Source organism: Varroa jacobsoni, unplaced genomic scaffold (genome assembly GCF_002532875.2).
Source record: "Varroa jacobsoni isolate VJ856 unplaced genomic scaffold, vjacob_1.0 scaffold_385, whole genome shotgun sequence".
Taxonomy (NCBI): Eukaryota; Metazoa; Arthropoda; class Arachnida; order Mesostigmata; family Varroidae; genus Varroa; species Varroa jacobsoni.
This window is the reverse complement of record NW_019213287.1, coordinates 183,851-199,338: the sequence shown is the minus strand read 5'-3', so window position 1 is coordinate 199,338 and position 15,488 is coordinate 183,851. Positions and strand designations below refer to the sequence as shown.

At 42.0% G+C, this 15,488-nt stretch overlaps 2 protein-coding genes across 2 annotated transcripts in view; one reads left to right on the top strand and one right to left on the bottom strand.

Moving 5' to 3' along the window:
- LOC111259926 (uncharacterized) overlaps window positions 1-15,488 on the top strand; it is a 36,522-nt gene that overhangs the window by 14,736 nt on the left and 6,298 nt on the right. The window contains exons 4-7 of the mRNA XM_022832317.2: window positions 851-1,039; window positions 1,182-1,379; window positions 2,064-2,309; window positions 6,977-7,125. Of these exons, the coding sequence (XP_022688052.1) occupies window positions 851-1,039; window positions 1,182-1,379; window positions 2,064-2,309; window positions 6,977-7,125 (782 nt within the window). The remainder of the gene's footprint in view (window positions 1-850; window positions 1,040-1,181; window positions 1,380-2,063; window positions 2,310-6,976; window positions 7,126-15,488) is intronic.
- Window positions 7,627-15,324, bottom strand: Maf1 (repressor of RNA polymerase III transcription Maf1). The gene is made up of 5 exons (XM_022832326.2): window positions 14,620-15,324; window positions 10,784-11,129; window positions 10,331-10,587; window positions 9,935-10,129; window positions 7,627-9,675 (listed from the first exon to the last, which is right to left on the bottom strand). The coding sequence occupies exons 1-4, from the start codon at window positions 14,700-14,702 to the stop codon at window positions 10,036-10,038; spliced, it is 780 nt and encodes a 259-aa protein (XP_022688061.1). The 5' UTR covers window positions 14,703-15,324; the 3' UTR covers window positions 7,627-9,675; window positions 9,935-10,035.

Genomic DNA, 15,488 nt, shown 5'->3' with positions numbered 1-15,488 from the left:
ATATATTTATACGGGATACCGATGTTCACAACTCCTGAATGATGTCGAAGCTCCGAAACTCAACCTAATCGGCTCCCACTGTTCAAACAATTAAATACACCTACTATTAAAACTTTAAATAACAAACAGGAAGACGAAACCTCGACGAAAGATTTATTCACAAACAAGTTAGTTTTTAAAAAATAAATTCAATAATTAATATTGATAGATTCATGTAGCTGGAAACATATTGAACTCACTTCTACGCTAGCCATGATTGCCGTTAACGAATTAGTTGGGATGTAGTATACATTGTTTTTATTCTTATCCGAGATCAATGATGAGACCTGAAGAAGCTCAGTCCCACTTAAACAACTTCCTAAAACAAAAACGTTGTTTCAATAAAGCTTCGGGGATAGCACTGTAAGATGATTGATTATTCTTAATGGTTTTCCCTATCCTTCAACAGAAAGTTATTAATCCATCATTCAACCACGCTATTTTTGCATGATTCGAGAGCTAACTGTAGGCAAACGAAAAGGCTTGTCTAGCTATACCGATTCATTGATTAGAAGAAATGTCGATTTTTTAAACACAAAACATTCGGTCGTTAAAATTACATGGATTATTGTATTGATCGCCCGGAAATATTTTCCCATTATCTTTTCCTGTATCCTCCTACAGTTTTTGCGCATGGTCTTTTTTTATTTCATCTCTATGCATATGATCCAGCGCAGACAACCAAATTGCACCAGCGGAATTTTTAGCCAAATACACCGCGAATCGCTTAACTACGTGTGTGACTAAAATGTGAAAGTAAAAATTTCCCGCGGTTTGCGATTACAAAATTTCTACTGCAACTATGATGCAGGTGGAGGACGAGATGGTGAACCGGCCAAGTGGAAGTCTTCCACGTAGTAAAAGTACCCCAGCATCACCGTTCCATAAAGCACAAAGTCTACAAGTGGGTTGTCTTCTTCCGTTAGCTTCGTCAAAGATCATCTCCCGTCTCGACGATAGCAATCTGACCCGCTCGACTAAAGTTAAATTACCCCCTAAAGTAAGTCATGTATATATACATTATTCTCATACCATATAGCGGTAAACATAATCGCTAGAAGCTTCACGTATATGTACATATATTTTCTGGTAAAACCGAATGACACTAACAACAAGGTTGTTGACGACGTCACCCCGTGAAGGATATTCGTCTACTTGAAATGATGGTGAAACGACGAGAGGCCGAACTAGAGGCAGAAGAACGCCGGCGACGAGCACATGAAGAATGGGAGCGCGAGCGGGAAGAGCTTCGGCGAAGACGAGAAGAAGCTCTCAAAACAAGAAGCCTCAAACGGGTCAAAGACAAGGGCAAAGCTGATCAACAAAATAGCACTACTGATGTAAGTTCAAGCGACAGCGTAATAATGAATAACGTTGCGTCTCATAGCGTTAGCCGAAACAAGCAAAGCTACTACGATAACGTCAGTTCGCTGACTGTCGGACGAAATGGCTCGTTTATATATGCTATGTCGTATTAATTTAGGTTACTATACATTGAAATCACGGGACAAATAAAAGAGTAACAAATACGCTGCAGTACACTAAATGAGATACACCTACGATATAGCTAGCATATGTATGATAAAAGTTCGACACTATGATCAGGGTTTGCAATGGCGACTTATCAGCCCGAATTGATACTGCCTACTTAGCTGGATAGACTACGACAAAGGGCGAACACAATGCTAACAAAACGGTAACTTACGGCGTGGCAAACGGATGTCGTCTTTGCTGAGCGCAAGAGAGGTTATTGTGGTTGCTGGTGCAAGTATCCTAAAGCGTATCAAATGGAAATGTATTTTGTCCTTCTGTTTGTTTTCCAACGATATCGTTGTTGCTATGGTAGGTACGTGTATTTCCAGATCGTTTAGAAGGTCGCCTGATGTGGATAAACGGACTGATTGTGTCTTCATTCAAAGAAACGGGGGCCTGTGATTGGCGGTAAAAGTTGAATGAACCATGGCATTGTGTCAATATTACATGCCATGTCTGCTAAAACATGTTTTCATATTTCGATTTTTCAGAAACGCATGTACAAATCGCAGCCGACGACACCCGATTGGGTCGCTAGCGAATGCACTTCATCAAGAACCTCAAGGGAAAACCTGGCCCAAGGGAGCAAGAACGATGCCAAAGGAGATACGGTTATGGGCCGAGGCCAACGAAAGACGCCTCCGCGACCTGGCGAGCTAAGTGAGCGTATCGCAAAGATGCATTTGCAGTTACAGTTGCAACACAATCCCTCAGGACGACAGGGTCCTACAAAAAGCGTGAGTTTCAGATGTTGATTTTTTATTGTTTTTCTAGAGATAGCCCACATGACGCGTCATCACATTGTTGTAAATAATACTCAGGGGGGATAATGATGAATCGCCGTTCAAACATTGCTCCCTCTAGGAGTGTTTGTGTATAAAAGCTTGTAGGCTACGTCGCTTTCGATTTTCCGCAAATTTTTGCGTTATGTAGAGTAATGCAATACGACGGAGTTAATAACTGTTCATTTTTGTAATTACGTTTTCGAGCGGTACCGCCCGTGTTTTATCCGATTAGTGAACTTAACGGATAGGTAGTAGTTATTGAATATGTCCTATATAATTTTCATTTAATTAATAACGTGCTTAAGTACACAAGTACTGATTTTTCTATAACGCGAATTTACTAGTAAAATCCGATTCGAGTCGGCAGTGTTTAAAATTAACACTCAGTTCGAATATATAGCAATAAAAGGTCGCCACGATTTCGCATGTCTGTCCAAAGGACCCATGCGGGTCTAAAATATCACCTTACCTTAAACAACATTTGAAAAAATTCCGTGAGCCTCATATGCTTTTACAGATTTAGGTTGTTTTGGTTCAGCTTCAGCCGAAGTCGAATTTCCTTATTTGAAGGCTGTTTACCGCATATCTTCCAGACCTGCTGAATCCATGCGATTTCCACACGCTGGTGGACACTGTATGAGGTGTAAGTCAGCACCATGACCGACCGTCTGCTCGCCTGAAATAAATGCGCTCCACCACCTGTTCTTGCGCGATAGTCGAAGTTAGATTGGCTTTTATAACGTTTTCCAACTAATGCTGATGTTACATCACTTTCGAAATGGTTTGCTTTTACATTGTCCCTCCCGCTAAACCCATTGCTTCGGTCGTTCTTCCGCGATACGTGGAACGCCCTTTCCGCTCCTCGATTAGCTAACTGACCTGGCGTGTGTTGGACACGAATGCTGAATCCGATACAGCGGCCGCCATTGGAACTCGTTGTGGACGCAATCAGAAATTACAAGCGGCAGGCTGAATGTTGGCATCACGCCCTGATACATGGAGCGAAATGAGAACTTATGCCGAAAAAAATGTGCGCAAGACTAAACGTGAGCAGACAGATTTTGAATGTGGTCGTTTTAAGCTTAGACTATCTGGTAAATACACGTTTCCATAGGACAACGCAATTCTACGAAAAGAAAATTGAAAATAAGGCAAGTATATCGCTCGGATGCCCTTAACTACACGATGGGAACTTGATGAGCTGAGCACACAGACCAGAATATCGCTGGCCTTGAAGATTACCAATCGACCCTCTGTAGCTCCTCCGTAAAAGTTTGCCGTTTAATTAAATGTTTTGTAATTGAGTTAGGGGGAAACTGTTTCGTGCAACGTTCAAGCACCCCACTAAAATCAAAACGATAAAAACTGATTCTTGTTGTCGATGTCTACGAGTATCAAGATATACTTCAAACTGGTGATCGCCACCTTGTCAATACGAGACAAATAGTTTGTGCTCAGGCGCCTCGACAAGGCGTATTCACTGCGTTTAGGAGAGGACGTCAAGGACGCTTTGTTCAAGTTATTCAATTAAATGATCTGCGTGCCTCACTCATGATACATGTTGTTAGCGTGAAATAGCCTTTCACAATAGCAAGTTCCTCTTTTTAATCACAGAGTTCACAAACAGGATCTTACTAATTCGTCTTTACCTTTCTTATCTAACCCTACTAAACAGAAACCCTAAAAACACTTAGCCTGAGATTTCAAGCCATCAAGGTTTTCTAACACAGAGCTTGGGTCTCCCTTTACCTAACGCACAACTCGCCACTACAGCTGGCGTTGACAATACATGAGGAGTACGTGAAGGCTGATGACCATTGAATCGCTTATTTTACAACGAAAGGATTCATAAGTGCCCCTTCTGTCACGAATCGTTCATTGCACTTGGATCGACCCTTGTACTATGAAACTCTGGATCATGGCTGGAGGGCGACATGTAAGCTGAAGACACGTCCCTATCGCAGCTGTACGCTACGACAAGCACACAAACACAGGTTTAAAACGTATGAAATTGTAGTCAAACATTCCTGCCAGTACGTAGCTAGTAGAAACTTTCAATTTCGATTTCTTTTTCTCTCAGAACATCCAGAAATCTGATGAAAAATATTCAACCGTGCATCGAGATACTTCTCTGGCTCCTCTCTGACTGTCCTTGTCAACTAACGCGTAGTTTCTCACATGATTGGTAAATGGCTAAGAGTGACCGATTTGAGGAGCCGCTTATTTTTATATGACTATTAACTTAAGCACCATATAATTTATTTGGAATTGGGAATTGTAATGTCTGCGGCAATTTTTATGTTATGTTAGCAAGTATTCTGTTTTATTGGATGCCACCGTATTAAAAGTAACTGTCACCAGAAATCATTGCAAACTTGTAAAAAAATTTTCCGTTTTCATTACCAATATGATTAGAGTCTATGATCATTGAAGTCTTTAAATGGGCCCTTATGTTTTTAGTTCTCGGAGATAATAACCGAAAGCAGTGTTCACGTTGCCTCTTGAATGAACAGATTTCGTCCATTACTAGGCAATTCGATATATCTGTTCCCATCCTTTATCTGTTTCCTCACAGTGGACATGACACTTCGGTCTTTCGCGGTGGCATGACTCGTTTTATCTTCAAAAGCATCAACTGAGGCGGATAAAAACTATAAGTAGCCAGCGATTATGTCTTCAGTGGCCCTGTAAGCATGTCTGAGAAGAAGTTTTCTATGAAGCTTAGTAGCCACGTTAATGCTAGTAGTGCTCGATTGCTTTGTGGACTAGAACAGCATAGCCGGAACTATATATATAGAGCTGACTAAGGTTTTATGATTATAATAACTATCTAATGAATATAATTTAATAAAATTTTAATAAAATAAATAGAATATATTCATTAGATAGTTTAACATTAGTGAATCTCATGAGTTCTGCTTCACGCACAGGCGTATTTTATGTGACCTGAACAATTGACGTAACTGACAGGCCAAATTACGCCTGTTGCCGAGCTTTGAGGAACTTAAGGCTCATCTGTTATCGACCTACATTCGAATTCCGTTAAGGAGCGGCTAAACTAAATGCTGTTGACTTCTTGCGCAACAGATGAACCCATAGACATAGCGACTGACTCCAACCTGGTACAGAGTAGTTAGGTACTGCGCATGTACAGATGATGTATTGTGGGAAAACGTAGCTCAGTTGTCTCGAGAAGCCGCGGCAGACAGCTCAGTCGATGACGCTAACGCCTCGAAGAAACAAGATAAAACAAAACTCGCATGCACCCGTACACACACATCGTTTTATCGTTGCCCGGAACCTTCGCAGAGGCAAAGTGTTGTTATTTCTCTTGTTGGTCGATCTAATGTAATGGCCAAGAACCTAATTGTTTGTGTCGTTGCTGAAACGTAGTAAAAAAATGTTTCGACTTACTTCAATTTAGGCTAAGAACTAACTGTTCGACAAGCTATTAGAGCTCGAAGTAAAATTCAAGCATCATAACCACGAATACAAAGGTTGCATGTCTTTTTTTATTATTATATAATATTTTGCCCGTAGAAAACATTTTCAGCATTTCCTTGTTTTAATAAATTTCAATTTCTTGTTTTCAATAAGAAAATGGTGTGTCTTCCGCATCAACACCATTTCGCCGTTTGCCGACCAAAGCCGTATTGCCACTCGCAGCGAGCACCGCTCAAAATTAGTTGGCGAAATTTTAAAATAGCATTTTGTAACTAAAGGATGCACCCCGTTTTGATGAGGACTAAGTTTACCGTAACACTTCTGGAAAATAATTCATGAAATGGATAGAAAAAGCAGGCTTAGTAGTATACCTACCGACAGGCACTTTATGGGATTTAGCCAAAAATGACGAACTTGGCGCTGAACTGAATGAAAATCACAAAGAACCATGGCTTTCTTAACCTCTCAACGTTTTTCCTGATGTCAGACAACACGCAGCCACAATGATAGGTTTTAGTACACAATCGTGACTAGTATATGAGGAGTATCTTCACGTCGATATAAAGTAAGAAAATACGTAGCCCGCGAGAAACGCCCGAACCTAAAGGAGTTAACTCTAAATCCAGCAAGGAACTACGACTTGACACTGCACCTGAATATCTTGCCCGGTATCGAGAATCAAATAGCCGCAATGACCAATTTTTGCATAGAGTTTTGACTGGCGATGAAAGTTGATGTCTCAATGTTAACATGAAGCAGAAATAGCGTCTAGAAAAAAGCTGAACTAGCTTTCTCTCTTTTTTAGTTTTTTTTTTATTTCGCGTTTGGACATGATTTACTGTGAAATGCTTCCTGCAAAGCAGACGATCGGTCGGCAGCCTCCATATCCTTATACACTGATCAAGAACGTCTAAAGCTGTTTGGAGAGCTTCGAAGTGAAACCTGCTATTTTCTAGCAGTACGGCATACATATTTTATGGTGACCGGAGTAACAAATGTGCAGTTACGTACTCAGTAAAAGGGGGCGCGGGAGGCTTTTCGCAACCCAAAGTACATCAGGCCTTCATGTCGAATGGAGAAGTATTGAGTTCGGTGAGGTGCCATTCTGACCAAATTTCTTTGTTGGCTGTTTTTTTCTACTCACCGAGCTATGTTTTGTTTTCGGGATTCGGTAGGCTACTGACGAGCGGTTGCGAGCCGCTGGTGAGCGCGTACGAAATCGGGTGCAGGAGTTAGAGGCGAAGATTCGGGAAAAGGAAGAGCGAGCTCAGGAGAGAGTTCGAATTCGACGGAACGAACGTGAACAGGAAATGCAGCGAAGCTCGTGAGTATTTACGCCCACGACGATTCGAAGATTTTTTTTTGCAAAACGATTCAGAAATTAATACCGTGGATAGAAAGATCCATCAGGTTGAATAATTCTGGCCAATTTTGTTAGAAAATGCTCTTGAACCTAATAGTAATTGTTATTACTACTATTACTGTTTGTATTGGCGGAAAGATGTGGTTAAGCTGTTCTCATATCATTTATCAGCGGTTATCCATCTACACATGTGTACACTTCTTCGGGCAAAATAATATATTTCGAAATAATTCCATTGTCAAATAGACCCTAGTTTGTCGATCTCTAGTTATGACCCCTTTTCAGTAAACCTACATAATAATAGGCAGTCAAAGCTTCTTTTTACCAGGGCGATTCTCGCTACACAAATTCCATTAGTTTCACGCAGCTTTCCCTCTATCTGTTTAGCTAGCGCCAGCCACATTGCAAGAAATCTTGAAATATTACAAAAAAAACTTTGATTTGAAAGAACGACTACAAGTATCTTAGTAGAGTCGTCATTGTTATATCACCTTTATTCTCGTCCGTTCTATCGTATTCCGTCGTTCGCTTACATCCAAATATCCGATGTATAATCGCGTATGTATATCTATGATGTAGATGTCGCATTGTACATACCGCTTACCTGCCCATCATACTCGGGTTCATCCTAAACTTACATTTTCTTTACTATCTAACACATATAATACAGAAATGTGTACAAGTTCAAATCGCTGAGCTGGGTCCAGGGCTTCAAAAACTGAGCCCCATTCCCATTTGCTACTTCATGCCAGTTCAAAGACTGCCGTTCCTATCTTACTACTTCGTATCACTTCTTTCACTCCACACTCTCTTTCACTCTCTTTCTTGATCGCAATTACAAATCTTGTCGTTCACAAGACTTCCTCAATGAAGCTTGAAGCAATGTACAATAATCTGAAGTCACTTCCCTGACTGTGCAATCGTTTCATGGGGCCTGTTTCGTAACGATAATACTACTAATAATAATACTAATAGCCAGTCCTTTCCTTTCCGCTTTTGTAACCACCAAACAAACGGGCATATTAACCAAACCGGAGGGCATTGTAGTTAATAATTTGGAAGAAGCAAATATTTTTACAATGATGTCGAATAAGTGAGAATTTTTTTTTCTGCCAATGAAAAAATTGTGGATTTGTTGTGATCATAAGTACCATTTGTTGACTGTTTGTCTAGTTAAATCATCAAGGAGTGCGCTTAACTTCCCTACACACTTTTTGACCGCTCGTCCTAACAATGTTTTCATTGTTATCGCTTGTAGAAGGCTATAAACCATCACAATCGGTTTATTGCGTTGCATGTCTCATTACCATGACAAGTGATTTCATTCGAAACTATGACTTCCATATTGTATCCCCATGTTTTTCACTTCCCGCGTCTCCCGTAATTCGAGCATCGCGACCCGCTCATGAAGATCGCAAAGGTTTACCGGTACAACAGCGCCTCATCAAGGGCATCGGGGTCAGGACATAGGTCCTGCGTTGTTCCGTTTATGATAGAAATGGAATCAACAAAGCCTTCTTGACTTAGCCACCAGATCCGGTCTCTTTTCGCTCTTTCGTAATAGCATTATAAATGTTTCTGTTTGAAACTGTTAAGTCTGGGCACCGACGGGATTCGAACCCGCGTCTTCTGTGTTTTCTTCTGGTTTGCGTGCACCTGGCGTACCTCCCTGTACTACAAGGTTGGCTGTAACGCTTGTAGTTACCAAGGCGAAGCAGGCCACAGTGTCCGCTGTCTCAGTTCTGCTAACGACAGACGCCTTCGTCCAGTCGGCCACGGCACCTCAGGCTATTATTGAATGAGTCGGAATGTTCGCATCAGGTGGGGAGTGAATTACACGTTTGCTACAATATAGATTGGCCATCATCCATCCAGCTAGAGTTAGTTAGTTGGCATTACTACTTATTGCTATCAGCCATTTTCGTCATCGAATGGCAATACGTAATAATCGAGTATAACTGTAACACGATCAAACTTTATCTATAACGCAAAACATATGCAAAGCTTTGCAGCACGAAAAGCACCTAAATTAAAAGATTAAACCCCATGGTAATACGACGCTATTATGATCTTGACGGATGCCCCGTATCACTCAACAGAGCCCATCGACTTCCCCATATCATTTCAAAGAGATCAGGACTATATGCTCATCGTATTTAAATAAAACAGTCAAAGAAAAGAAACGAAAGTTTGTATCAGATGATTTTCGTGACTATCTCCACGGTTTCCACTTGACTCCTCGACAGATAATGGTACGCTATATAGAATCAAATGACTCGTTCGTTAAAAACAGCTGTTTGTGAATCAAATAGCTACTCTGCAAATAAAGCAAGCATAAAACAAGCCATGGAGACCTTGTTGACGTAGCAATCTAACCGATCCGATTTGGCCGCGAAGTGGCATGCTGACGTTGGCCTCCTATCACGCTTTTAATGAGTCGTTACTTTCTTTTGTGTTTCGTGCGCTTGCGTGCACAACGAAGTCCAATGAGGATTCCGATCCTGCTTCCGCCTACATGAAGATATATCGTTATGTAATAGATGAGCGTCTAAAGCTGCCTATGGCAGCAATGTCTCAGCGCCGGTTTGCTTACGTTTACCAGTGATAACCAGTTCTACAATGTTCTATGTAGTATAGCGCAACGTACGCCTATAGACATTGAACGATTGTTATACGAATTCTATGTTTAGATGCATATACTTTGTGCAAAATATTATAAATTAGTCCTAGCCACCGCATTTCTAATTATAGTCGATTAGAGACGACTTGCCAATATGATGACTGATCTTCCAATTCCCGTTGGGAGGCGTAGTTGCATAGCTTCGACGGCCGGTTTTAATAATTAACGAGGATTTCGTATTACTGCTGTGATTAGTAGACGCTGGCATCCAGGTCATCAACAGGATCGAGAAACTCCATATCTAATGAATCGTCCTCGAAGCACTGGTTGCGTGTATCCTCGGCTCTACAATAAAAATTAGAAGGTTAAACTATCAAAGCCTGACTACCATATGCGTCCCTCCCTCTGCCGGTAGTAGAATAAGTGGAAACGACGTTACCCTATGCATAGTCGACATTTTTTCTCCTAGCAAAAAGGAAGAAGATAACTATCCATGTCCAGGTAGATTCAACTGGAATATATGACTACTTATTCTCCAGTACTTACGTTGAGTTCGTCAGCGAGGCGTGACAAGTGAAAAACGCTACCCTTTTGAGGCGGCGATTGTAAAAGAAATAGTTAAATGACCATAATGTCCCTTCTTCGCCGTACGGATCCGAATCGAAATCAGGCTTATACGAATAGATCACGCATTCGTTGAGCTTCACCTCGGCATCCAGCGCTGACCAAAGTTGATTCCGTAGCGGCAATGAGTACGCATTCGCTGCGCTCGCCATAAGCTGACTATCGACTGCGTTCATAACCTTCACAACACCCGAGGGATGCGCATGAAAAGTAATCCAGATCGCAACGTCCCATCAATACGTCGTTACGAAATAGAAAGAGAACTCGGAGACACGGCGACCTAAAGCAAGCTGATACGTCTCAGTTACATACTAGACATAAGGACTGACTATTGATTTGATTGACTCGAACGAAACGCCTCGTTTGTCAACTCACCCATTCGAGGCTGGGCTCTTTGCTGAACTCCTCGCTTTTCGCTTGCGAAAAGTCGTAATCGGGTAGGAAGAACGCGTTTAATGTCGCAATGAGATGAAATAGCGTCTTCCGCGAGATTGTGTCACAAAACGGCCCGTCCTCTGAGCTAGATTCGACCGACGATGGTGAAAAGGCTACCACCATTGGGGGCGCATTACTAATGCTATTCTTTCCAAAACTAGTCGAATAACCCTGGGGTGGCGATAACGCCTCGAGACTATCCGGACCTGTGCCGCATTCGACGCCACATAACGATCTGAACAGCTTCTTCTCCTGACTGGTACTTTTACATGAGTAACTCTCGATGCTGCAATCACAGATATCATAGCAACACACAAAGGCACATACTGGCGATGTGCAGGACCGAATATCCCACCCTTACAGAATTATTATAGCAGCATCCCAATGCGGAATCACGACACAAATGTCGAATTGACAGCTACAAGGAGATGCGGTCTGTGGGTGTAGCGTTAACCGCTAACCTCATTTTGGCGCAATGGCAGCTTTCCCGCTACGGTAGAAAGTTTTCGTTCTTCATTTTCGCTAGCAAAAAAAAAACTACTTGGCTTTGATGTTTTTATACCTATTTTGGAAAGCCTGCTCGCCGCCGCGTTCGCAGCATAATCATGAGAGTGTATTCTTTATTTTTATGAGTGAACGGTGACTATGGCCGTCATAGTCATCATTCGCCTCGTATCAGCTAAAGGCCAAGCTATTTGCGCCCTTTTATAAGCAGCAAAATCGCCCATTTTTCCATTGACGTTGTTTTCCCGAAAGGTGCAAGCTAAATTTAGATCTTCTGCCAGTAGGTTTCCTCATTCCTTCTCCTCCTTGTTCGTACGCTCGACACAATCAGTAAAACCACTGTTAATGCACCTAATAGAAACCCTGACCTTGATGTGCTGTCCAAACTTTTCTCGACCTACGCACGGTTTTAGACTTAAAAGTTTACTTCGAATGTTTTCGCACAGCAGTCCTAGGCAGACTTGAACGTCGTGTGCCTCTGCCGTTTGTATTCTAAAAGCTATTTCTCAAACTCTGCCTGACATAAGGGGCACTGCGATCCTAGAATGGAAACAGCCGAAAGTATTACTAGGGCGCGTTATGTGGTGATTTTTAGGGCCAATCGTGACGCTACTGTTATGCGCTAGTTCTTGCGCCAAGTCTTTTAAGGTACGCAAGATCACCCAAATCGTAAGCTATACAATGAAGTGGCTGTTTAAAAAGGGTCGTATGTAATACATGAAGTTAAGTCTAAAAGAACTTAAATGGGATTCGATGCATTAGACCTATGATCTTTGTAGAACAACGGATGAGCGAGACAAGAATAAAAAACAGCCAACTTCCATACGAATTTATACAGTGATCCAGATACTGGCTTTTATATAAGCGCTGTAGAGGCGCAACTCTGTTAAATGAGCGAATACAGTTTTAGCAAACAAAGATATGTCGTCGCCAGGGTTTTCTAGCCAACCAAAGCTAAGTCGTCTACATTATCATTGCCTTGGACGGACTTCTGTCCATGAGCGTAATAATCTGTCAGATCGACGATAGATAGCCATTTGCCAAACACTACAGAAATACAAACAAGTCCGCTTCTTCACAGCATCGCACCAACTAGCTTGCCGCGTTTGACAGCGGACATTCGATGCACTAATAATCATTGTTATGAATTTTGCGTCGCTTTTCTTTCGTGCTAATTGTTGTTGTTGTTGTTGTTGTTGCACACTAGCGTGACACAGCATTCACGGCAACTGGGCAGACCCAGCATCTACACAGTAAAAACGTAGTTGAAAACCAAGCCACCACCTATCTATCCATCCGCTACCAGCGGCGGGTAGAACCGACTAGAAGATAATCCGGTTAAAGAAAAGCGTTAAACTGTGTAAAAGTAAAGCAAAAGACATGCGTCACGCTAGAATAGTATGTTTGTGTGCTAATTATATATCATACTTAATGTACCGGCAACAAAACGGGAAAAAGTAACGGGAAGTCAACTGGTTTGTCTAACAGTAACGACACTTGAAAGCTCCATGAAACAGTCACAGATAAACATCGGCATAGTTTGAGAGTCGATATTATGTACATGTGCTGTTTTCAGCTACTAGATACAGACGTCGGAAATGGCGCGCGGCAGAGGGCTGTTTCCGTCACCCAAAAACCAAGTGTTTATCGTCGTCAGGTGTGTTGTCGTCGTCATCATCGTCTTTGTCGATCTCCGAGTGCAATGACGTCTGCCAGTTGTCGTTTTTCATTGTAATATCTCTTCTCTGGCGGACAACAACAAAACAGTAGCTCAATTTCAAAGCCTGAATATCGTTGATTGCTGAGCGATTGTGTTCTGCTCAGGGGTAAATATAAACTTATGGTGATGCTGCCGATTCGACCTGATCGAAAAATAGGCCGCTGTCAATGAGTCTAAAAAGATTTAGCTCCCGCAATGATAGACGGGTATGGAGTATGTGGAGGCTGCTCAATTGTAGTTGGAGATAGTTCGACAAGAAGACGGGGAAAAGCAGGGGGACACCAAAAGGGGATGCGCAATGTCTGGCTAGAAATTGCATCGTCCTATAACAATCTGATAGATCTGATAGATCTGACAATTTGGCAGTAGCTATTTTTGTGGGTGGGTCGAGATCTGTTTCATATACTTATATTATCAAAGACGCGGTTAACTACAAATTCGTCTAGCACAATTCGAATTACCACCATTAAATAACCACTTCTCTAATACAAAGATGTCTACAGATTGAGCTGATACCTTTTACACTTTATTCAAACTTTATAGAATACGATGACCCTCTACACCCTTAGCGCATCCTTAAAGTTCTATAGCAATAGCCAAGATTTATACTTTATGAATGGAAGCAGAAGGGCCGCTCAGCAAAAAATCACTGCCGTAGATGAACTACCGTATCGACATGTTTACAAAAGTTGTCAACAAACTTTTTCTCAGTAACAAACGGCAATAGCTAATTACAGCGCCTTTACTTGGTAATATATTAAAGCAAAAAGGCGTTAACATTTGCTGGGCAAAACAACAGCTTAATGTATGTATATAAGATTTTTGCTTAGCAGTCAAACGTTTTGCTGTTACGAACGCATCAAGTGAAACTTCCGTGTGCTAGAGATATTACGACGATGAGGACAGAACGGAAATTATAACTCAGTTCAATGTCCGGACGAATTTTGCAATAGCTCTTTAGATCTTATTACCCAGTAAGTACGTCTGTTATTTGGAATTACGTAGGAACATATTTGATTAATCAGCGAAAATTAGCTATCAAACAATTTTAAAAAACAGACCACTAGGCTTGTTTCCTTTTGTCGAAACAGCTTTCACGTGAAACGTCCACATTTATAATTTTAGTTTATGTAAAACAGAGCCTACACTGCACAACTGGGGTGTTACGACAGGTTAACGATACCATCGTTCTCAAATGACTGCCTTTCTAGTGTAGTTTTTACAAGAAATTTCACGCTACAAATGAGCATTGCCTAGTGCTATGAGAATGTTCTGCGTTAGCGGGGGTGTTAGGCTTAGCGATGCAAGAAATAGTAGTCCAACCGGCATAGTTATCCACTGGCTAGTCCTTCTTAGAAATGCATGAAGCTGCCGCAAAGCGATAACAGTTACTTTTTGCCCCCACCCTCCTCCCGTTGATTACGTGTGTACTAAGTAAATACTAGTTCCGACTGGGTCAGGAGATCGATACGTTTTCCATCGTAGACTATCCGTCATTTCGACCATCGTCATTATTATCACCATCAGCACCGAGATCACCAGCTGAACTTACCGTCCCAGAATGCGGCAGTCACCACATTCAAGGGTGAGATCCGAATTAAGCGCCTCGAAAAGCGAACTCTGCAGCAACTTCATCGTCTCTGTATTGCCTGACCGATAAATGCTACTCCTGAATTTCTAGCTGGCGGTTTTATTTTCGCCCAACAGTGTAGACTACAATTGCTTGTACAATTTAATGGCGGTTTATCGCTATTGAGTTTTTTTAACAAAGGCTCACGCAGCGCAATCTCTGGCAGGATCACCGCCTTCGATCGCATTGACGTCTGAGGGGCACTCAACAAAAAAAGCGGGGTGAACTAAACGTTTTTTCGCCTCTGCTATGTCAACACAGGACAAAGCGTAAAGTGAAAATGATGATTTCGGCCGTAAAAACAACCGCTGTCTAAATCTGAAGGAAAACGCAGGTCGTAGTCAAATTCACCAGTAGGAATAACACTTTGCACTGGTTGTTTTTTTAGTATTAGTTTCGTCCAACTAGCAATTAGCCGTTATTATCGCAAGCCAGCAATAACGTGAGCTATAACGGTGTATCCGAACACATTTAAACACTTCGACTGCTGCGACGATAACAAAAGATACAACTAGACGGGGGCGTTACGGACAAGGGAATAGGCCAGGCACGGAAGCTTCGCTCAGCTGCGGGCCGTCACTATGCTTCAAACTTCACGAAATCGATACGAAAGCATAATGGCGCAGCTTTAAAAGCTGCGGCGGGGCTCGTCTGGGTAACAATAAGTGCAGACGCCGCTGCCGCTGCGAAGGGTGCAGTGGCGCTAGTGAGCCCGCCCGCGCTACGCCGATTGGTTCCTGGGAGAAGATCAAAAGAGAAATAGTACAGAACATCGAACAGGCGTAGCGGGT

Excerpts from the sequence above, each read along its gene's own strand:
- Maf1 (XM_022832326.2), bottom strand. The coding sequence starts at position 14,702 with ATGAAGTTGCTGCAGAGTTCGCTTTTCGAGGCGCTTAATTCGGATCTC. Across the intron at positions 11,130-14,619 it reads GACTGCCGCATTCTGGGACG|CATCGAGAGTTACTCATGTA; the intron begins GTAAGTTCAGCT and ends CTGTGATTGCAG. Across the intron at positions 10,588-10,783 it reads AAGAGCCCAGCCTCGAATGG|GTTATGAACGCAGTCGATAG; the intron begins GTGAGTTGACAA and ends GGTGTTGTGAAG.